This window comes from Podarcis cretensis, assembly GCF_951804945.1.
Source record: "Podarcis cretensis genome assembly, chromosome: 9".
Lineage (NCBI taxonomy): Eukaryota > Metazoa > Chordata > Lepidosauria > Squamata > Lacertidae > Podarcis > Podarcis cretensis.
Genome location: NC_137178.1, coordinates 52,355,910 through 52,378,047, shown reverse-complemented (window position 1 = coordinate 52,378,047; position 22,138 = coordinate 52,355,910). Strand labels below are relative to the sequence as shown.

At 40.2% G+C, this 22,138-nt stretch overlaps 1 protein-coding gene across 5 annotated transcripts in view; it reads right to left on the bottom strand.

Annotated features, from left to right (window-relative positions):
• STOX2 (storkhead box 2) overlaps positions 1 to 22,138 on the bottom strand; it is a 136,924-nt gene that overhangs the window by 6,455 nt on the left and 108,331 nt on the right. For all 5 annotated transcript variants that reach the window (XR_013842207.1, XM_079989903.1, XM_079989904.1 and 2 more), the window contains exons 2-3: positions 16,213 to 16,365; positions 5,335 to 7,606 (exon numbers count right to left, since the gene is read on the bottom strand). Coding sequence is in view for 4 of the 5 variants with exons in the window: in XM_079989903.1 (XP_079846029.1) it covers positions 5,335 to 7,606; positions 16,213 to 16,365 (2,425 nt within the window). In the remaining variant the exon portion in view is untranslated. The remainder of the gene's footprint in view (positions 1 to 5,334; positions 7,607 to 16,212; positions 16,366 to 22,138) is intronic.

Sequence of the window (22,138 nt, the reverse complement as noted above, 5' to 3'; positions counted from 1 at the left end):
CACAGGCACTTACTGCTCCTTATGTAGCATACAGAACATTTCAGGATAAATCTGAAAAGCCTTTAAAAATAATTTCTAATATATATCATGCTGTCAGCATGACACCTTTTCCATAATTTTATCATGCAACCATGACAAAAGACTGACCTTATCCTTGCCTAAAATATGTGTGGGCCTAGGCATGTTACCAATATTCCTTTGTATATCAAAAACATCGTCCGTAGTAGACAGCAGGTAGTAACTACAGGTACAGCAAGTGATGCTTGGCACTCCCAGGGCGGGGGCAAAGAAAAATGATGTGCATGCATGAACCTACAAGACAATTGTAATAAGTTTGCTTCTGAATTTCTTTACTTTTCCCTTCTGTTACCTTCTGTTACCTTTTTCCTTCTCTGTAAAGCAACATTCACTTTTGTCTGTTATAGTTAAGTATCATTCATGTTTATGTTAAGAATAGCAGTGGCTCTTTTATTTTTCATAGTGTGAAGAAAGAGCTGTGAGTGGAGGGACTCCCTCTTCCCATCCTCTAGACCCCCCTGGGGAACCCAACAAATCTGCTGTACCTAGAAATTGGTGTAGAGAGTGCAGCTCAATGGGACACCGCTGTGTGCAGCCTGAGGAAGTGGGCCTTGGGCCTGCCCATAAAAAGCAAGTCTAGAGTGAAAGATTAGGGTGCTATTTCCATGAGCTCTTCTTGTTGTGGGTGAATTGAGTGTTTGTTTAGACCCTGGGTGAGAACCCAGACGCTGAGAGGAAGGGTGAGTTAAAAGGCAAATGAACTGATATTGATTTATATACAGTGGAACCTTGGTTCCCAAATGGCTTAGATGACAAAGAAATCGGCTCCCGAACGCTGAAAACCCAGAAGCAAGTGTTCTGTTTTCCGAACGTTTTTCGGAAGCTGAGCGTCCAATGCAGCTGTCGGCTATTGTTTCCAGGGCGCCTGTGCCAATCAGAAGCCGTGTCTTGATTTCCGAACATTTCAGGAGTCAAATGGACTTCCGGAATGGATTAAGTTCGAGAACCAAGGTTCCACTGTATGTATATATTTGCATTAATGTAACATTTTTGTACGTAACTGTGTATTTTTGAAATATTTTAAGTTGTCTGTTGTTGCTTCAGTTTTCTGCATGTCACCTAAGAGATATTTTTAGTATATTAAGCAGCATAGAAATTAAATAATCAAACTAATCAATTCCTACCTCAATTCCAAGTTAATATTTAGGCCATTAATATCTCATATGAAGCCATATTGTTCAGCCGATGGTAAATCTTTCCCAGATAACCCAATTGCTCTGCCACAAATAGACTGTTATAGCCAGCCAATTCCTGAAATGCCATCATTCTGCAGTGGCATTTCAACTAGAGAGTGATCATGGTGGAAATATCATATCGGTAATAAAACCGTAAGAATGAAGACCCAAGGCACACTTCTCACTGAATATATAGGGGAGATATGGCATTATGGACTATTGGTAGGAGCTCACAGTACCATCACCACCAAATGTTGCTGAACAGAGTTGTTGATTGTATAACTCTAAAAAAAAATTATACCTCACTTAATTTCCAAATAAAGAACAAAATATATAAAATCCCCAGTAAAATAAATACTGGTGTAATGTAAAAATAAATAAAAAGAATAACAAGAATTAAAATCCCACTAAAATTAAGACAAAGATAAACCAGGAAAGAGAGAACAATCTTTTAAATTAATTAATATTTTTACCAGCCACAAATACAATATAGTGTGGACCTAACACATCTAAGCTGGCATTCGACATGTACAGGAGAGAAAAGGCCCAAATCGTATTTACTGCTAGTCCTGCTTCCTAGGATCGAAGGATGTAGAGTAGGGCTTCGCATAAATGACTGGCAATGTCGGGAAGAAATGTGCAGAAAAAGGCAGTTCTCAAGGTAATCAGTGCCCAAAAGGTCAACACCAGCACCTTGAATTGGGGCCAGAAACACACCAGTAAACAGTGTACAGATCACACAAAACTGGCATGACAGAATCAAAATATCGAGCACCTGTCAGCAACCTGGCTGCAGCATTTTGCAGCAGTTGCAGTTTCAGAACACTTTTCAAGGGTAACCAACCGCATGTAGAGCACTTTATTAATTACCAGCAGCAATGTTACTGTTATTGCCATTGGCCTTAACAATTTTCATATAAAATTTCTCAAACCCAAACTTCAAGGAAGTAAAAAAAGTTATATATATTTTTAACCCAATACATTAATATTACAAATTAAATTAAAGGTATTTGCTATCTTCTCCTTAGATATCTTCCACACCAGCTGTTTTGATCCTTTCCACTTCTTTCTCTCAAAGTTAAAACATATAGCATGTTATAAGGGTCACAAAAGGCTGTAACACCCAGCTGGGTTGTTCCCTCTGAATTACCTTCTTATATTACCTCAAGCCAATGTAAGAATCACTCACTGAAAGGGAGCTTCAGCAATATAAAAATCTAAAAAAACCATGTGGTAGCAACCTGGAAGATTGGAAGGAAGTAGAGAAAACATGCTTATTCCTCCCTTCCATCCCAGTTCCTTGACAATATTAGCCTAGATGTTCTAGATGGACAGATGGGTTCATGTCCTAGGCCAACTGTCCATTCTTTCAAAATAGGAACAAATTATGTTTACTTTTGAGTGAATGCAATATAGCTTTTTATATGAAGAAACTGCTTAAGTAACAGATAAAAAATGTTGAGATGCACCAGTAGTGTAAATACAGTGGTACCTCGGTTGTTGAACGTAATCCGTTCTGGAAGACTGTTCGACTTCCGAAATGTTCGACAACTAGGCACAAAGGGCTGGCTGCCAAGTCAATGGAGAAAATTGGGGGGGGGGGACGCAGTGGAAGCCATTTGACATCCAAAGTGCATTCGAAAATGGAAGCAATTACTTCCAGGTTTTCGGTGTTTGAAAATCAAAATGTTCAGCTTCCAAGGCCCTCGAAAACCGAGGTACCACTGTATTTTCTGGTTTTCGTCTGCACCAAAATTAGATTGTAACTTTTGCTAATTGCTGGTCCTAATTGCTCATAAAATGTGTATGAAACTATACAAATGGATAGTTAACTACAGTGCTATATGGAGGGAAATGTAGGAAACTGCAGAAGAAATTTAAATCCACATACATATATGTAGTTCTTCCAGAGGTATTAATCTGAACTGTCTCAATTCAGGTGTTTCTCCAAATCCTGGTTTTTTCCCTCTGAAGCTTCTCTTTCAGTTACCTGCTTAGCTGTGTGACTTGTGAACTGGCAAGATAGGCCTGTTCTCCAATCCAGCATCAGAAATTCACTTCAAGCCATGGTTTCCAGTCCTGGTTTTGAGGGCACTTACTAACCATAGTTTGCTGATTTTGTTGTTACAGTAAATTATGGATTATATTTAAGAGCAAGGAATGCACTCTGTCTAATCCATGGAAAATAATCTGAAGAGAACCTTAGTCATTAACAGACTAAAACCCCTGTCCCACACATACAGAGGGAAAGTGCAAAGAATTCCACCCCAACCGTTACTTTGAAAATCCTGTTGCGTGGCATTTTGCAGGGTAGTAATGCACGGAGATTTGGAAAACACTCACTAAGCCAGTGAAGAATAAAGAAAATAAAAAGAAGGGGTGAAAAAGGTTCTGTCTATGAGAGAAGCAATACAGGAAACTGCCTGATATTAAGTTGGAATACTGAACCATCTGTGACAGTTTTGCTGACACTGACTGGCAGTGGCTATCCAGGGTTTCAGACAGGAGATGCTCCCAGCTCAACCTGGAGATGCTAAGGACTGAACCTAAGATCTTCTGCCTGCGAGGCAAATGCTCTCCCTCTGAGCTACAGAGGCAGAGAGATTAGATTACAGAACCTGCAGGACAGAAACAAAAGCCTGCCTTTTACATTCATAATGATATGAATAGCATGTCCAGAAAACTGACATTTTTTAAAAAAGCCTTGGTTGAAATAGTCAAATAAAATTGCACCTCCACACACACCCTGGAAAAGGCAGCCATCACCAGACAGAAAGCTTTGCTTTTTTTCCTCAGGCCTCGTGCAACAGTATAAGATGCAGGTAGTTTGATAGAAGCAATTTACTTTTAACAAAACACGTGCAATAATACCATCCTCGTCTTTGTCTGGTCTCCAAGAGCTACAAACCCAGTAGAAAATAGGCCAATTTGAGAAACAACAACAGAGCTCTGTGGGAGCTGACCAGAAAACAAAGACAACAGCAAGGTCTACAGAAGCTCAGAGAAACCCGTAATTAGAGCCTCCGGCACAGGAATCGAACCTTCTAGGCACAGGCTCCCGGAGTTAACAGCAAGAAGCAGCTGTGAGGAAAGCAAGCTCTCTTTCCAGAGCCAAAGAGCACCAAGATCAAGCTAACAGTGCTATTTCATGCATGACAAATCTCCGACAGAAGATCATTTCCACGTAGGAAAACTGTCACAGCCTACAGTCTGATCACCAGATCTGACTATCTGTACAACTTCTTGCCTTAGATTAAGAAACAGTGTGAGAGGAACCTGATCGTGTTGAGATCATGCTCTCTTTTCCTCCTGCTCTCTGGCCTTAGAGGACACAAGTCTAGTCTAGCACTGCTAGAGGAAGCAACCGTGGGCTCCACAGGCATTCTTCCTAATGAGTTGTCCTTCCAACATTGGTTGCTCACTACTTTCGTCTTCATTTCAGGATAATTGATAATATAAAGACTATTGCAATCATTACCAGAAGTGTGCAGAGACTGGTAGGGTTCACTATTCATTGCAATAAAACAAAGAATTACTTGACTCTGCAATCCTATAGGATCCCTTCTATGCTCGAGTGTATAAACCTAGGCAGATAATCCATATAGGCAAGAATTTCACCACACAGCTGCACCATGTTTGAGTATCTGTATCACATCCATTTTTGCCAAAGTTTAAGAAAAGTATAAGCAGAGCTTGGCTCTGTTGGGTTCATGCTCTCCCTTTTCGGCTGATAAAATCTTCCTTTACCACTTGACGGTACGGTGACGGAGTTCATTCAGAAAGAGTTTGGTTAACTTTGTGAGCTTAAAGGTTGATTATTTAGCAGAATAATACTGACCTAGTCATCCTCTGAAATAATCAAAATTATCCCCAGTTGTGTAAACAACCTCACAAATGTCTGGTGGCTGCCTGACTTGGGAAGAGTAACCAACCAGCCAGCATAAAGTTAGCAAAGAAAACTTGCTATAAAATGCTATCATTGAATAATAGCCCAGCCTCGTAATACTTAATGCGTATGTAGGACATGATAATTTAAGATTAAAATATTACAGGTTTTGGTAAATGAATGTTAAGATCTTACCGTGGCGAATTGAAGCCACTATCAACGGTGATGCTGCTGCTGTCCATGCTGTCCAGTCTTGCTGAATGTGTGGCTCTCTGGTTGTTGCTGTTTTCCGTTTCCTTTGGAGCAAGGAGAGTCAGATTCTTCTCAAACTTCCTTTGCAGGTCTCTTTCTTTTTCCCGCTCAAGAAGCCACTGCATAGTGCCCACATCATCCCGGTTCTTTTCTTCTTCAGCGTTCTTATTGGTCCCTTCATCAGAATCGTCATCATCCGATACGTTGTAATAGTCAAAGGATGCCTCTTGGTTTCCGGCTGTTTCTTGCTGTCTCTGTGAAACAGGTATGACTTGTGTTACTGAGGTCACCATAGCTTGCTCGAGTTTGTCGCATCTGCCTGGCAATGCATCAGAAGGTGTCTTTTGATGAGGTTTTAGTAGTGGCACACTAGGCTTGTGAAAACTGTTCACAGAGAGAGTACTGTGGAGAGGCTTAAAAAGTGTGTCTTTACTAAATATTTCTTTCCTCTTATCAAGGCTACTAGATTCCGTGTTGTGGTGTTGAACCAGTCGGCCATTTGCAATGACTTCGGGGGTTTGGCTAGTTGCAACTGGTCCACCACTGCTGTTTGGCCCTTTAGGTGACTCCTCTTTGTGCACCCCAGGCTCTCTGGCTATGTGCTGAGACTGCCTCTCAGAGGGAGACACTTTTTTAATGCTTTCTGTCAAAATCACTGTGTCGTGGTCTTCTTTATTTTTCCCCAAAGGTGAAGGAGCAGTAAGTACAGTTTCACTAGAAGTGTTACACTGAAAATAATCATCAATTGCTGATTTCGTTGCACAGGAGTTGAGCTCATTATACGGGGGCAAATTCTCGGCTGGCTTGCTTTGTTCCAAGAGGCTACAGGAAATGGGAGTTTCTGCATTGCCACCAGTCTTTTCAGGTTTAACTACTTCTTTGTAGTTTGCAGATGACATAAGAGCCCTTTGATGACTGAGTGATTGAGAAGGCCTTAAGGTGCTATCGTCAATGTACGTTTGGCTGGTTGTTTGGTCATCTTGACTGCAAGCTTCAGCTATGTCTTCAGGTGTACCTAAAGAAGGAGCACCCAGAGGTCCTTTGGAGTTATCCATCGATCGAGACCGCTCCTTGGCTTTATTAGACCTCTCATTCCTTGATCTTCGGTCCTGCGTATGGCTGTGGCTTCGATGGACCTTAGAATGGGAGCTTCCCCTTGAAGGTTCAGGAAAAGGCATTTCAGTTCTCCTTTTGGCTAGTTCACCAGATACATCCCATTCAGGTGTCATAGGAAAGTGAGATTCAAGCACGTTAGGGCTGCTGTGCATAATGAAATTGTCTCTCTTGTGTTCTATTATGAAACAGCCTTCGCGTGGGGACCTTGTGAGGGGATCATAGAAATCATACTCTCTTTCACCCGGAACGTCCAAATGGGAGCCCTCTGAAGGATCCCCTTTAGAGACCCGAGTTTTGCTATGTGACCGAGATTTCCCATGAGACTTCCTATGACTTCTACTCTTTTTGCTTCTCCCACTGTGGTGAGCTGAAGATCCAGCTTTGCTTCGTTGAGCTTTTTCTTCTTCAAGTTTCTTCATTAGTGCAGTGTGCCTCATGACATTTTCCACAGTTAGATCTGGGTTAATACGCCTAATAATCTCCATCTCTACCTCCCTAGGTATAGTGGTAGGGGTATCTTCATCCCTCAAAGGCCATTCTTCTGGAGGAAACTGGGCAGAAAAGTTGGCCAGCTGTTTTGTCTTGTCCTTTTTGAAGCTTAGTCGAAACAATTTTAGCCCAAATTTCTTAGACTGCTTTTCTCCATCCTTAGGCTTTGTAAGTGTCTCTGTTTTATACGAAAAATTTACAGTACTTTTACTTTTTTCAGTGGGTGGCACCTGGCACATGGAAGGGGGGCAGTAGGAGTCCTTGCAGTCTTTTGCCGATTTCCTCTGCAGAGTGGAGGCATGCATGCTGTGCATGTCTTCTCTACAACAATGGCAGGAGTCGCAGTGGTTTTTGGGTAATGTCCGGTCTCTGACGCAGCCCGAGGTGGAAGGTGTTATAGTTCCTTGCTGTGGAGAGGTACACTGAGACCTGTCAGGTATCCTCTCATCCAGATGGTACCATTTACTGTTAGTTCTAATAAGGGATGGTGTTATAAAATAAGTCTGTGGGGTCACAATGAAGTAGCCATCTGGTGTTGGGTATATTTTCCTCTCCCGTACCAGCATGTTTAAGGTATGACGAAGGATTTCTGGACTTGGCGTTGGAACACCTGAAAACAACAGCAAAATGTATTTATGAGTTCCTTTTAACCCTTCCCAAAGTATGCAGATCCTTGATATGATAGTTTCTGCTGAGCAAGCAAAACTTGGTCAAGCATCCTCCAGCATGTTTGCTTTTAACCTATCTCTTGCACTTGAGGTCTCTAAATTATTAACTAAAAAGGGAAAGCACTAGCAGAATGTGAAAAAATCCCCTTATTTATTTTCAAAGTGTTGGCGAACCTTAAGGTTCAAAGTTACACCTCCACACCAAGCCCCAAACTAAAAATCTTTATTAAATATTGTGGATTCTTCTCTCACACACCACTTACCTTGATAAATATTTAAATCCTAATTAGCCAAGTTATTGCATATAACACAAAAACAAGGCAAGAATAAATATGCTGTTTTTGGTATCTGCACATGTATTTAAATAAAGAAATCATATCAGAAAATTAATAACAAATGCCCATGGGGAGGGAAATACACCTTAAAGAAGCAGATCAACATTTCCCTGATTATATCGCAAACTATTATCTTAAGAAAACTGAAGGTGCAGAATTCAATCTAAAAGAAAGTGTCGTTTCAATATCAGGAGAAAGTCAGATTATGTCAAATTTTTCACACAATACACAGATGGCATTAGATTTTGAACTTGAGGTAAAGCTAACTGTAATACCAATTCAGAAACGCAACAGGTTGACTAGAGAAACCGTGGAGGCTTTATGCAAAAGCTAGACAAATAAAATAGCTTCACAGTGAATATTCAGTATGAAGATGACAAACAACGTATCTTAAAGAGATTGTTCTTTTCCATCCCATATGGCTGAATATGCAGCAAAAGAAACTGTGCAGCTGCAACATAAGATGCTACCCAAATTACTGTATTTACATCAATCTAATGTGCCATCAAATCTAATGCACACCTCAAATTTCAAAACCCTGAAACCAAAAAAGTTTTTGCTGGCAAATATAAATGCGCCATCAAATCTAATGCGCACCCTAATTTTCACAATGTAATTTGGCCATTACATTTGAGTAAATACAGTAAATTTCTATGCTATTAAAGGCACATGTTAACTTTTTAAAGCAAACTTACAAGGCATGAAGAAACCATTAGTTACCAAAGAAGACATAATGGATATAGAATGGATATAGAATACACTATTGATTTGGAAAGTAATGGGAATGGGAGGGCGAAGCCCACCAAAACCAAGATTCCAAAATAATCTTACAACAACAAATCAAGCTTGTTTCACCACACATCCTAAGGCATGCGCTGCAGCCATCCCATGCATAATGAAGGCTTTTAGATCACTTTCCTGCTTATGTCTGAAAGAAGTACAAGAAAAAGTGACAGTGTGAGAAAATTTGCTATAAAATGTGTTAGGCTGTGCGAGAATTTTTAACACCATCTTAACGTCATCATACAATCATGAGAAGAAATCCAGTTATTTGAAAAAAGAAAGAAAAAGCTTTCATACTTTTGGGGAAAAAATTCAAGCTGTGGAGGCACACTCTAAGTGCATTACTCATTATTCCTTTCTAGATTTAATTTAAACTTAGCACTTTTTGAATTTGTCACCTCTTTCAGTCACTGGAGGGCGAGTGGAAAAGGTGACAAATTTTTAAAAAGAGCTGGATTTAAGCACTGGCTGGAAAGAAAGAACTGGGAAGGCACTTAGGGCATGCTCCCGATTTTCCCTTTTGAATTTGGCATGCCTGAAGTCATGTGGTGAACATGTAGGCAAGGTTTAGGTCAAATGGGGAGGAGGCTTATAGGCTGGAGTTCACCACCATTGCGCTATATCATAATGGCTCAAATATGTTAGGATACCATTTCAAAGCAACATTTCCATACCCTGCAGAAACATCTTCAAAAGGCCTAACAGTACAACAAGAATTAAGTAGCATAATTTAATCGAGCCTCATAATTTATTACAAATGCACAATCCATTTTAGTGCAGTGGCCTGCCAATTCTCCCCCTCTCTCTGCACCCTCTTGCCCAATGTGCTACCTTCCACTGTGTTTTAGAGGAGGGGTTGCAAACCTTTTCGGACCAGCATAAGTACCTTGAATTTTGAAAAAGAGCTGCAGGCAGCGGTCACAAAACAGCAGCTATAAGGGGCCTATCATAATGAAACATTAGAGAGAGCACAGTCATTGATTACTCCTCCCACCCCAAAAACCTCAGGCTTACCATGGGAAGTCAACTATGTCCTGTTGCTACCGATTGTGGAGATCACACAAAATTGTTTTCTCCCCTACCACTTCAGGAAAAATATACAAGGCAGCGACAACGTTAGTTCTCTTACTCACCCACAGACATACGTGCATCTCTCTCTCTCTTTCTCTCTCTCTCTCTCTCACACACACACACACCCCCCACATAAACATCTGTCAGTGTCTCCCACAAACCACACATAAATGCAGACCACATATTCATACCTACCTACCTACCTACCTACCTACCTTTAATAATAACACATCTCCCTTTCACTGACCACACATTCTGTATATGCATAGGTCCGTCTGTCCCCCCCACAGATAACTCATACACTTCTCTCTCTGTCTCTCTCCTCCAAGGGCACTTCTCCCTCACATGCATAGGTATCCAAATGTTTTTTTGGTAGGAGGGGAATTTCCAGGGCTACCCCATTGCCCCCCCCCCACAGGTGGTTGGGTTCCAAGTAAAATACTGACAGTCAGGAGGAGGCTAATTTCTCGCACAAAATGAGAAGCTGCCTGTACATTCTGTCTCACATCTCACGCTCTAAAAATGTTAGAAATCTGCTCTTTAAAAAAGAAGAAGCTGGGAATCTGAGGGTTACAATTAATCAAAACCCCTATTTTAGAGGGTCCTGCAACCTGAAGGTATATCTATTCAATACTGGCAAAATAATTAATTCAAATGAACCCTATAACCATTGCCTTATATTATACCCATTTTAAAGTTAGAGAAAACTTTATAGGTTAAATGCACCCCAAAGATCACACATAATTCATGTTACTACCATGACTAGCAATCAGTTTAGATAAACTTCTATTAAAATATATTTGTATGTCTAGTTCATCTTCAAAAGCTACCTCATTCCTACACTTCACCAGTAAATTCTTTCAATGATAATAAATAAATAAAACACAACGAAACCGGAATTTAAAATACTGCCTGACAGCAGTAGTGTTATTTAAGATTATGTAGTGCTTTAATAATTCAAAAGCAAAATCTGTCTGGACACTGAATCATCAGACATGTACATTTTCCACATCTCAAGAAAGTGTGCTGTGCCCTCCACTGAGCTTCCAGACAGAAGATTATGTCTTGTTTGCTGGCCACAAAAGAAGGCTGACCTAAGGTGAACCCAGTTAAATGTAAGACACATTTCAAGCTGCTGTGTGTAAATTGGATGCAATTTAGAAAGGAAATGTATAGGAATCCTAGTTTTAGAAAGAGGCCACAATGAAGCATGGCAGCTGTCAGAAAATGACTTCCTCACTTCTCAAGGTAACAGCAGCATTAATAGTTATACTGCATTTCAGTTTACCGTGCCTAGATAGTCCCATACATTATGCTAATTTTGTAGCTACCTTGACAGTGAAAACGGCCAAAATGCCTTCCCTTTTGTTGCTGCATTCTAATGACTGGCACCTATTCCATTTGCCTTCCCTAGCTTGGGCTCAGGGAGCATTATTCAATCTGCCTTCCAACAAATATTGAACATAACTTTACATAAAACGATTTCTTTTAATAAGATAATAGGCATTCACCGTGTTTGCCTATTAGGAAGAATTGTTTTATGTTCATCATTATAGTCAAGCTCTGCCAAGAGATTTGTGGAATCTCTCTTTCCTCTATATATGAGGATAAGCATGACAAGTGGAGGCCAACCTGGCCCTATCCAACAGCCAGAAAAGGAACAGCTGCAGTGTCATTGCTTCTTCACTTCCTGCACGGAAGAACACTCTGCTCCAGCTGGGAGCGCAGAGCTGAAGGGATGTTCTCCTAAGGTTACTGGGAGGCTGCATGCCTTGCTTCATAGGAAGAACATCACAGCAAGGAACAGATTAGCTTGGCCCCATCCATTGGCCGGTGAAGATGCAGAATACTCAAATGCTTTCTTGCCTTCCCATCTTGTTTTCCTTTTGTATCATGTCTGTTAGATAGTGCATGCCCATAGGCTCACAATCTTATCTTTCAGTAAATAGACAGTACTATGTAGTAATAATAATAATAATAATAATAATAATAATAATAATAATGTAAAGTTAAAGGGACCCCTGACCATTAGGTCCAGTTGTGACCAACTCTGGGTTTGCGGTGCTCATCTCGCTTTATTGGCCAAGGGAGCCAGCGTACAGCTTCCAGGTCATGTGGCCAGCATGACTAAGCTGCTCCTGGCGAACCAGAGCAGCGCACGGAAACGCTGTTTACCTTCCCACCAGAGCGGTACCTATTTATCTACTTGCACTTTGATGTGCTTTCGAACTGCTAGGTTGGCAGGAGCAGGGACCAAGCAACGGGAGCTCACCCCATTGTGGGGATTCGAACCGCCGACCTTCCAATCGGCAAGCCCTGGCCTCTGTGGTTTAACTCACAGCGCCACCTGCATCCCTAATAATAATAATAATAATAATAACAACAACAACCACTTAAATGCTTTAGTTAATGAAGTAGTAGCATGTTCCCTCTCCCTTCCTTTTAAATAAAGCTAACCCTAAGGTATAACAATAAAGGAGGCATGTTCCACTGGAATTGGTGTTTATTCACTATGAATACAGATTTATGAAAAGCAAATTCCAAATACTGTACTAAAACATCTAAAATGATCCCCCCCCCCAACTGTCACTGTGGCTTAACAAGGGGTAGGAAAAAACCATCCTTTGCTCATGATATACTAGTTTAAGATGTACAGTGCTTGCAATGTGAGGTTATAAATAATTAGTATACCTTATTTCTGATATAGCCATGACCCAGATTTGTACCTGCTCTGTTGCTCAGCAAACTAGGTGGCTATGTTGCAATGTAAAAACCTGCATTGAGGAAGCACATTTTTCTTCTAAGGCTGTGGCTTTGAAATTACTCAACCTTAAAGAGTTGTGTAAAAAGCAGCAAAGTAGCAGAAGCAGTTTGATAAGTGCAGCTTTAGATGGGCAACCAGTTTTTGAACCAGATGGGCTGTGGGTTTTCACAAGCAAATGCCAGAGCAGTTATTAGCAATTCTGATGACTATAGGGGTGATCTATTCTTACTTTCAAGTATTTTGAATACCATCCTTCAGTAAAGATTCTGTGGGTGGTTTACATAAAAGGGGGGGGGGAGAGAAACACAACAAAAATAAAAATAATATGAAAGGACTCAGTTATCACCAGTAATAACATCTGCAATCTGTGATGGAAACAAAACAGCAGTGGTATGAAAATGTTTATGTAACCACCACAAAGGCCTATAATATGAAACAGTTCTAAGAATAAAGGGTCCGGTAGCCACAAAAACCATCTGTCCACAGCTTCTCACAGGACACTATGGAATGATAAGTTTGCTTGATCTATTCTCATCGTACAGCATCATTTTAATTATTGATTCCAAAGTATTATTCTTTAACACTATCTCTGTTAACATTATTGCTATTTTTCTTACTCTTGCTATATTTGCAGGGAGGGCCAGAAACACATTTTTCTTATAACAAGCCATTCTGAGAAGTGTTTGGACATGGTCCGCCTGTCCCCCAGGTTTTCTCCATTTCTTACTAGGCAGAAATTACCGTATTTTTCGCACCATAACACTCACTTTTTTCCTCCTAGAAAGTAAGGGGAAATGTTTGTGCGTGTTATGGAGCGAATGCCTACGGATGGCGGGGGGATCTGCTGCAGTCGTGAGCAGAGGATCCATGGTTCCCCTTCCTTCCCTCCTCCATGGCTTGCTTTGAAACAGCAAAGCGGGAGAAGAGACGCTGAGTGGGGAGGAGAGAGGGACAGAGAGCCTGCTTGCTTTAAAGGAGCAAAGTGGAAGAGGAGAGGAGCCTTCTCCTCTTATACCCCTCTTCTGCATTATTAACAGCATCCTTCTCCACCCACCCCACGCGTGTTCCTTGTCCCTTGAGTGCTTTTCCTCCCCCCCCCCACTTAAAACGTGGTTACAAAGCACGGATCCACATGGATCTTCAGGATTTTTGCATTGGGCTACCCCAAACTCACTGTCAGATCACATGTCTGTGGCCACAGCATGAACCACAAGAATCATACATCCGCTGTTTCGTTTAGAATATTTTTTTTCTTGTTTTCCTCCTCTAAAAACTATGTGTGTGTTATGGTCGGGTGCGTGTTATAGAGCGAAAAATACGGTAGTTGCCCAACTTAGTTTGTATCAGCATGATGGAAATTTCTTATTAACATAACTTTTCTTGATTGGCTTTTTACAAGCCCTGTCTTTTTGCCAACTTAGGTAATACTGACTGATCCATGTCTTCAAAGGAAGTCTGCATCTTCTGCCAATCCTACAAAATTCAGATTTTTAGAAAATGTCCAACCCAAATCTCTTACGTGTGTTCATTCTGTCAGCTGTTGGCATGAAACTACATTGTCTAGCTCTAGCTGGTACAAATCCTACAGATATATATTTTCTTGCTCTTTTTTATTTTATTTTTAGATCTGTATCCTCCCGCTGAACTGGAAGCGGTAATCCATGGGATTGCTTTTCATGTTGATGATATATTAACTTAAATATCACATGCTGAAATTGTCTTACTTGAAACGGAGTAGAGAAATTTAGTCATTGGAGAGGTTTGTGGATTACAAAATGAGTATACTTTTAACTTTTATATACATACAGACAAGCTGGCAGCTGTGCATGAGCTTCCATGTGCTAGGAACAAAAACCAAGGAAAGAGCCAACAGTTGGAAGAAATTATTTATTAGTTGGGTTAAGTAGGTGGTTTGCAACCTGCATGAATTGGCACTCCCTGTTATTCCACCTATTCTATAAGATCTCTATTCATAGACTTTTGTGTGGGTGAGATCAGAGAATAAAAGAATCAGAAGCACTATTGCATTTCTGACTATGTCCAGATCTGCTCTTAAAAAGCTGTATCAGCAAGCTCTGCCCACCCAGTTGTGGAAGCTCAACTATTAAATATGGAAAAGAATAAGATGGTGGGGGGAGGAGGAAGATTTGAAAAGCAAAGATGAACTCAAGGACAGACAGAGAATTTAAATGAGCAGTTACTGTTCACAGAGGATTATGCTTTACAGGAAAATACTAAAGAAATCAATGTTTTGGAAATCAAATCATTCCACAAAAGTGGAGAACACACCCCTCCAATAATATTATAGGGCAAGAGAAAATTGGAAAAATTTAATTTCCCTTTCAGGAGAGTAAAACTTTCGCAAACACTTTCTTTGTAAAACCAAGTTCAATAAAAATACCCAAATTTTGATTGAAAAAGTGAGATCCCATGAATATTCTATTTGATATAACAAAACAGCTAATTTTCCACTCTTGGTCCTCACTAGATGATACTAGTAAGTCATACTAATAAAGATGTGTATTTGCAGATCACTGGGTTCTTTTCAAAATATCCATAAAAAAAGAAAGAAAGAAAAAGTGAGATCCTTTGGCATTACCTCAGGAGGGTTAATCCCCAAAAGGAATCTTTAATGATAATGATGATAATAATAATGTCTGCTCAGAAGCAAGTCATGCTGAGTTGAGCGGGGCTTTCTCCCAGGTAAATGCATATAGGATTGTAGCATAAGGGACTGTTGTTAATTTGTCTTAGAGTCCATTGCAAGTGCAGCCTACAGAATATGCTAATAGGTTGAGAAATCTCTTCTGGAGTATATTTTCGGCTGATAAGCAAAGTTCTGTACTGATGTGTATAAATCCAAATTAGCCATCTGAAATATTTTTAATCTCAACTGTCTAGTGGAAGTGTTCCTTTCTTCGGGATTTCATTCTTTTGGCCCTTACTGTAGCACACCAAGTTGTCATGCAGAAAACATTGAGATATACTATGCTAGAAAGTAACATGAACTTTATGCGCCCTCTCCACCGCCTTTCCACCTCCAACATGGATCATTAATTTCACAGTCTTCTGAGAACACTGGCAACTCACCTTATAAATAAAGCCACACGTGAAGAGTAATAAAAGAACTCTGCTACAGAATGCAGCTACAATCCTATGCAAAGTTACTTCAGAGTAAACCCCACTGAACTAAGTAGGATTTACTTCTGCAAAAACAGGATCAGGCTGCATGTTAACTTCCCAACTCCCACCCCTAAAAAAACCCAACCCCAAAAACCCCCAAGCATGTTTAATTCTCTAATATTTTGAACTCTTTTTAGAAAAGATGAAGGAAGTATTTGAAACATACTTTAAAATCCACACTCACATCTATTTAGAAAGAAAATCCTTTCCATGCACATATAATTGAGAATGAGGTGACAGACAAGCCCTGATTCAATATAACAAGAAAAGCAAGTGAAATAACCTGAATATACATCATTTCAAAACAGCAAGCTTGTAAAACTTTTACAGGTCATTTGAAATGCTTTGTTTAAAAATAAGGAAAAGAAAATCTGGGTCAATGTGAGCACAGTTACATTAGCATGTATTTTACCTGGGAAACAGGTTGTTAGGTGTTCCATTAGCGCTTCTTGCGTGACTTGTTTTCGTGCTGAGTTCATTGCAGAAATGGCCAAGCAAAGGATTTCCCCAAGTGGGATAAACTGTGATTGACTGATGGGAGACATACTGATGGGCGATACATCACCTGCAGAAAGAAAATATTTTGCTTAAATATCCTCAAAGCAAGCTGACTATTATAGACACAGATGTTTCCAACGTAGTTTTGGAATAAAACCTGGACAACAGAAGAACATTAAAACAACAACAACCCCAGAATATTTTCACAACAGAATTGACATTATTAAAACATATCAATCCCCAAAGTCTGGTTTAATAGGGGTGGTGGTAAGGGGGTTAAAATGTACAAGTCTTCAGGAATATTTGGGGGGGGGGAATCTTTAGGAACAGGCAGCCTCCATTTTTTAATATAAAAAACCCCCTGCTCTCTATCTTTAAGCAGATTGCTCGACAATTCTATAAAAAAACTCTAGCAGAAGGCTAACATTAATTTTACTCATTTTATTAGAATGAAACCACGAGTATTGAGAGGACTGTCAGTCAAGAATGAAGAAGCTGACAGAGAAATCTGATGGAAGTTTTTGGCATCTGTATTTGACCTTATTAGGTCGTTTCCCCAATTTTTACCCCTTCGTCATCTTCTTTAAAAATCTGTGTAAAATCAGTGACTTTTTTAAAGAGCAATATAAATACTGCATTGAAAAAATATGTAACCGTTCCCTGTGATAAGCGATTATAAAGGACAAAAATCCCATATGCATGACGTTTCAAAGTCTGCACTTTACCTACCATTTCAAGCCTAATTCTCATTGAGGTGGTGAATTTGCATCAGCATCACTAGCAGGGGTTCATAAAGGCAACAGTTTAATTTGAGATGAGGAGGGGTGGGGGGAGGAATGAAGGGGGGGGAGGAATGGTAAACCATGAGTACGTCTTTCAAGTAATGAGGGACTTCAAATTTACAAAAATACGAAGGCTAATAAGAGAATTTGTTTTACACATGGTATTGCATTGATTGTAAGTGCAAGGTGCTTTCTTGTTTACTTAAAAGCAATATTAAAGTCGGTTCTTATGAGAAAGGATTTTAGATTCATGCAAATGATTATCTTTGTTTCATTTATCTACACTTCCATATCTCTAGCTGAAGGAGAAGTCACATGCAGTGAAGTATATGCAATTCCCCTGCCTGAAATTGCACATGTGGAACCCATTTTTTAAAAACGAAACCCTCCCATCAGCTGTTTTAGTTGGAGAGCAGGGGGATGGACTCAGCCTCCCTTATTGTCCCTTTCTGAACAAACATCTGGTTATCAAGAATTTCACCTTCAACACAGGCTCGCATGTGGAGGCTCAGCTGGTCTACATGCTCTCTGCGGGACTGAAGCTGTGCTTATGATTATAAGTGCATGGGACAAATACTGCTCTAAATGCACTTAAGCCCAATGATTTCAGGGTGCTTAAACTCTACTAGATTTTGTGTTAAATAGTTGCAGCAACACAACACAGGGTCTTGGGCATCTTAAATACACGAAACAGCCACCAACACACCACTGGACTGGATTGTGGACACTGCATTCAGTGGTATGACTTAGGATGCAGCTATTATTTTCTATTTAAATCATTTACTATTACTAAACAAATAGCTTCTGAATGCTTCTGCATACCTGAAAACTCTACTAATGTTTCGACTCTACACAACTTATTATAAAGTCAAGCTAAACAATGAATAAATATTTGCATGGGCTGACTGCCTTTTAAAAGCATAACATAAGCCACTCCTTTTTAATTCTTAAAATAATTTTTAGTTCTTGTTTATCGTGACAGGGGAATTCTCATTTATTTTCACTGCTGACACAGTTAATACAATAGGCACTCTACAGATGTCTATGAGACATTTTGTGGCTCCTCATCTCAAATATTTTTGTAGAGCTTACAGAGAACCAGTGACAGCTCTTCTTCATCTCACCTTCAGAGGTACTAATTTGCCATGTTTTATCATACTCTTAAAAATAATATTTGCTAACACTTATCGTCTACATTATTTCAGATCAATTTTAAAGTGCATTTTTCTTCTTAATAAAAAGTTGGGTAGCTTATTTCTTCTGAATACCACAACTCTTACGGAGCATGAAGGCAGGGGGAATCAACCATATGGCTCCCATTAACTTGGGCTGATGCTCACTTAAAGCAGCTCTCCTTCAAAATTAAATTACCACACTCAACTTTCCAATGTTTATGCTCCAAATTAAAGGGCAAGCTGTGGGTGGGGGGAGTGCTTTTGCAATTTGACTGTCCAGTTTATTTAAATGCCCAACAATTGGTTTTATCACCACTACTACTAACTGAAAGGAACAACAGTCAACTGAAAAAAAGCAAAGCTGTTCCCTGTTACTTTCTTATCATACTAAGAAAACAACCTGAAAATGGCTACCAAACAGAATTTGCTTGAGTAGAGAAGATGCTTCTTGCAGATGGCTACATAAAAAACTGCAAAAAACAAAAAATTAATTTAATAAGAAAGTTTTCTAAGTGATAAAAAATGGATAATAATGAATGGGTTCTTAAGGAGAATGTTATTCGAAATATCCAGTTAGATTCTCAGCATATACTTTCCACCCATTTCCTCCAACAGTATTTCTCAAACTTGAACTACAACTCCCATCATCCCTAACTAGCAGGACCAGTGGTCAGTGGATGATGGGAAGTGTAGTCCAACAAAGAGACTTAAGTTTGAAAAAGACTGCAAGCGTCTCCAATGTCTTCCCTCAAGGAAAGGTCCTGTTCAGAACAAATTTAACCACAGAATATAGTTCACAGAATACAACCCAATTATGCATCATTTTCACCCCCCAATAAATTTGTTTATAATACAGAATGATTGCATGCGGAGTAATTTGGGTGCTACTATCAGGGGCACACAGTTCTGTTTGTCACAACAGCAAGTGTTTCATTCATGTCCCATCCCATTTTATCTTATCCTTTCTTGCTACTGGCAGGACTTTGTGGAAACCGAAGAGATAAGGGGTGATGGAGGACTTCTCCATGAGCTCCTTTGGATAACCAAACTATTTGATAAGTGTCCATTAGTCAGTTGTTTAGTGATAGTATGAAATACATCTGATGTACCCACTCTATGAAAAAAAGATTTGATTTGGCGGGAAAGTTTTCATTTCATAGGACAACTCAATACTAAACAGCAACTTGCCTGCTTGCTTGCTCTTGCGCTCTCTCTCTCTCGTGAAATGGGAAAGTCTTATCTCAGTGGTAAAACACGTATTTTGGGTGCAAAAAGTTCTAGGTTCAATCATTAGCGTGTCCAGGTATAGCTGGGAAAGATTCCTGTCTGAAACCCAGGAGAACCATTAGCAGTCAGAGCACAAAATTGTGAGCAGGATGGACCAGTGCAGTATTTTTAAATAGTCCATAGCTATTTTTAAAAAAATAAAAAATATGATAAATGCATTTTCATGTGATATTAAACTGAAACTATTCATCTTCTAGATTCCTATTAATAACATTACCTTCTTCATTCTAAAGCAAATTAAAATTTTCCTCTTTTTTTAAGATGGGAAGTAGTCATTCCAGAAAGAACCCAAGCTTTCATAACTGAGGCATATCCTGCATTAGCTATAGTGCCATACTATTTTATAATATTTTGGCTGATAAGTTAAAATGGTATCCTGACTTCAAGTTAAATTTCACATATCTTCCCTTTTTGGGAAATAAATTATTTCTTATATAATGCTACCTTTTGCTCTGTTTTAGTAACACTTTGTCAGTTTTCTAAAAATTCATACACTTAGAAATAGTCTCCGTTTTCCTTTCTCTTCCCACCCAAATGTCACTGACATTCCACTCCGCCCTTCCCTCCCACTGTCCCTATACATATGTCAACAACAAAAAAAGAGAAAAGAAAAACACAAAACAAGCCATCACAAAAAAACAAACAGAAGCACAAACCCACACATATCATATATTTGGAACACAGTCCATTTGCTTTGCTTGTGGTTTAAAACTAAAACTATTTGGGAAGTCACTTTAATGCCCTATAACTGCTGCTTTCTAAGAATTGAAACATGCAAGATCCTCTTCAAAATGCTATCTCAATTCCTACTGCAGCCCTGCTTTCAATATCCAAATAATATTTGGTCAAAGAAACCTACCAAAGTGTTCTAGAACACCTCAAAATATAAGTTATGCCTGAGACTTTAATTCTGCATTTCTCTCCTAGTTTGCCTTACATGTTTCTAGCTCTACTTTTTGAACTGCATCACTCTAAGTCAACTCTTTCATTATCTTATTAGATTGTTCAAAGTCCTAGCCTTGGGCAACCTGCAACTTTATAGTGGAGAAGCAGATGTTTACCGTATTTTTCGCTCTATAACACGCACCTGACCATAACACGCACATCGTTTTTAGAGGAGGAAAACAAGGGATAAAACATTCTGAATGAAACAGTGGATGTATCATTTTTGTGCTTCTTGCTGTGGCCACAGACATGTGATCTGATGGTGAATTTGGGGTGACCCAATGCAAAAATCCTGAGAATCCCTGTGGATCCATGCTTTGTAACCACGTTTTTGCACCATTGCAGCCCCAGGCAACAGTGGGTGCGTGATTTTGGGGGGGCAGGCTGTAGCCATGGACATGCTATGTGCTCTGATGGTGAATTTGGGCTGACCCAATGCAAAGATCCTGAGGATCCATGTGGATCCATGTTTTGTAACCATGTTTTTGCACCATTGCAGCCCCAGGCAACAGTGGGTGCGTGATTTTGGGGGGGCAGGCTGTAACCATGGACATGCTATGTGATCTGATGGTGAATTTGGGGGGACTGAATGCAAAGATCCTGAGGATCCATGTAGATCCATGCTTTTTAACCACGTTTTTGCACCATTGCAGCCCCAGGCAACAGTGGGTGTGTGGTTTTTGGGGGGCAGGCTGTAGCCATGGACATGTTATGTGATCTGATGGTGAATTTGGGCTGACCCAATGCAAAGATCCTGAGGATCCATGTAGATCCATTCTTTTTAACCACGTTTTTGCACCATTGCAGCCCCAGGCAACAGTGGGTGCGTGATTTTTGGGGGGCAGGCTGTAGCCATGGACATGCTATGTGATCTGATGGTGAATTTGGGCTGACCCAATGCAAAGATCCTGAGGATCCATGTGGATCCATGCTTTTTAACCACATTTTAAGTGGGGAGGGAAGGAAAAACACAGAAGGGACAAGGAGCAGGAGAGGGGTGTGCAGAGAAGCAGCTGGCTAAGAATGCAGGAGAGGGGTAGGGAGGAAAGGAAAGCAAAAGTTTTCCCTCACCTACCCACCCAAGCCAGCCAGCTCGCGCGCTCTCTCTCTCTCTTCCCTCCTGCATGTTTTCAGCTTTCCCCTCTGCTTGCCTGGAGGGGAGGGGCTTTCCCTGCTCTTTGTTCCGTTTGAGCAAACACAGCAAGGAAACAGAGGTGGGTGGGCAGTAAGACCCTGAGGCAGAATGCTGGAAAGCAGCCGCTTCCTCTTTTCAAGTTTCCCTTCTAGGAGACGCGCGGTTTGATTTTTGCCTGCTTTTTTTTGCCTCCCCTTGCACTATTTGGCTCCAGGGACCACACATTCGCTCAATAACACGCACAGACATTTCCCCTTCCTTTTTAGGAGAAAAAATCTGCGTGTTATAGAAGGAAAAATACGGTATATGCTGATTGGCGAGACCTGGATATTGGGTTTTTCTTCCTCCCAAGTCCTGGGAGGGATGAGCCACTACAGGCCACTCTTGAGAGCCCAGCAAGTTTTGGCATGCTCCAGCAGACGCTCTAAGTATCAAATGCTTTCTCTCATGCAATACTTCTGTTTCACAGCAGAGTGTACAGCTGCCTCTTGCAATCTTACAGCGAAACAGTGGAAG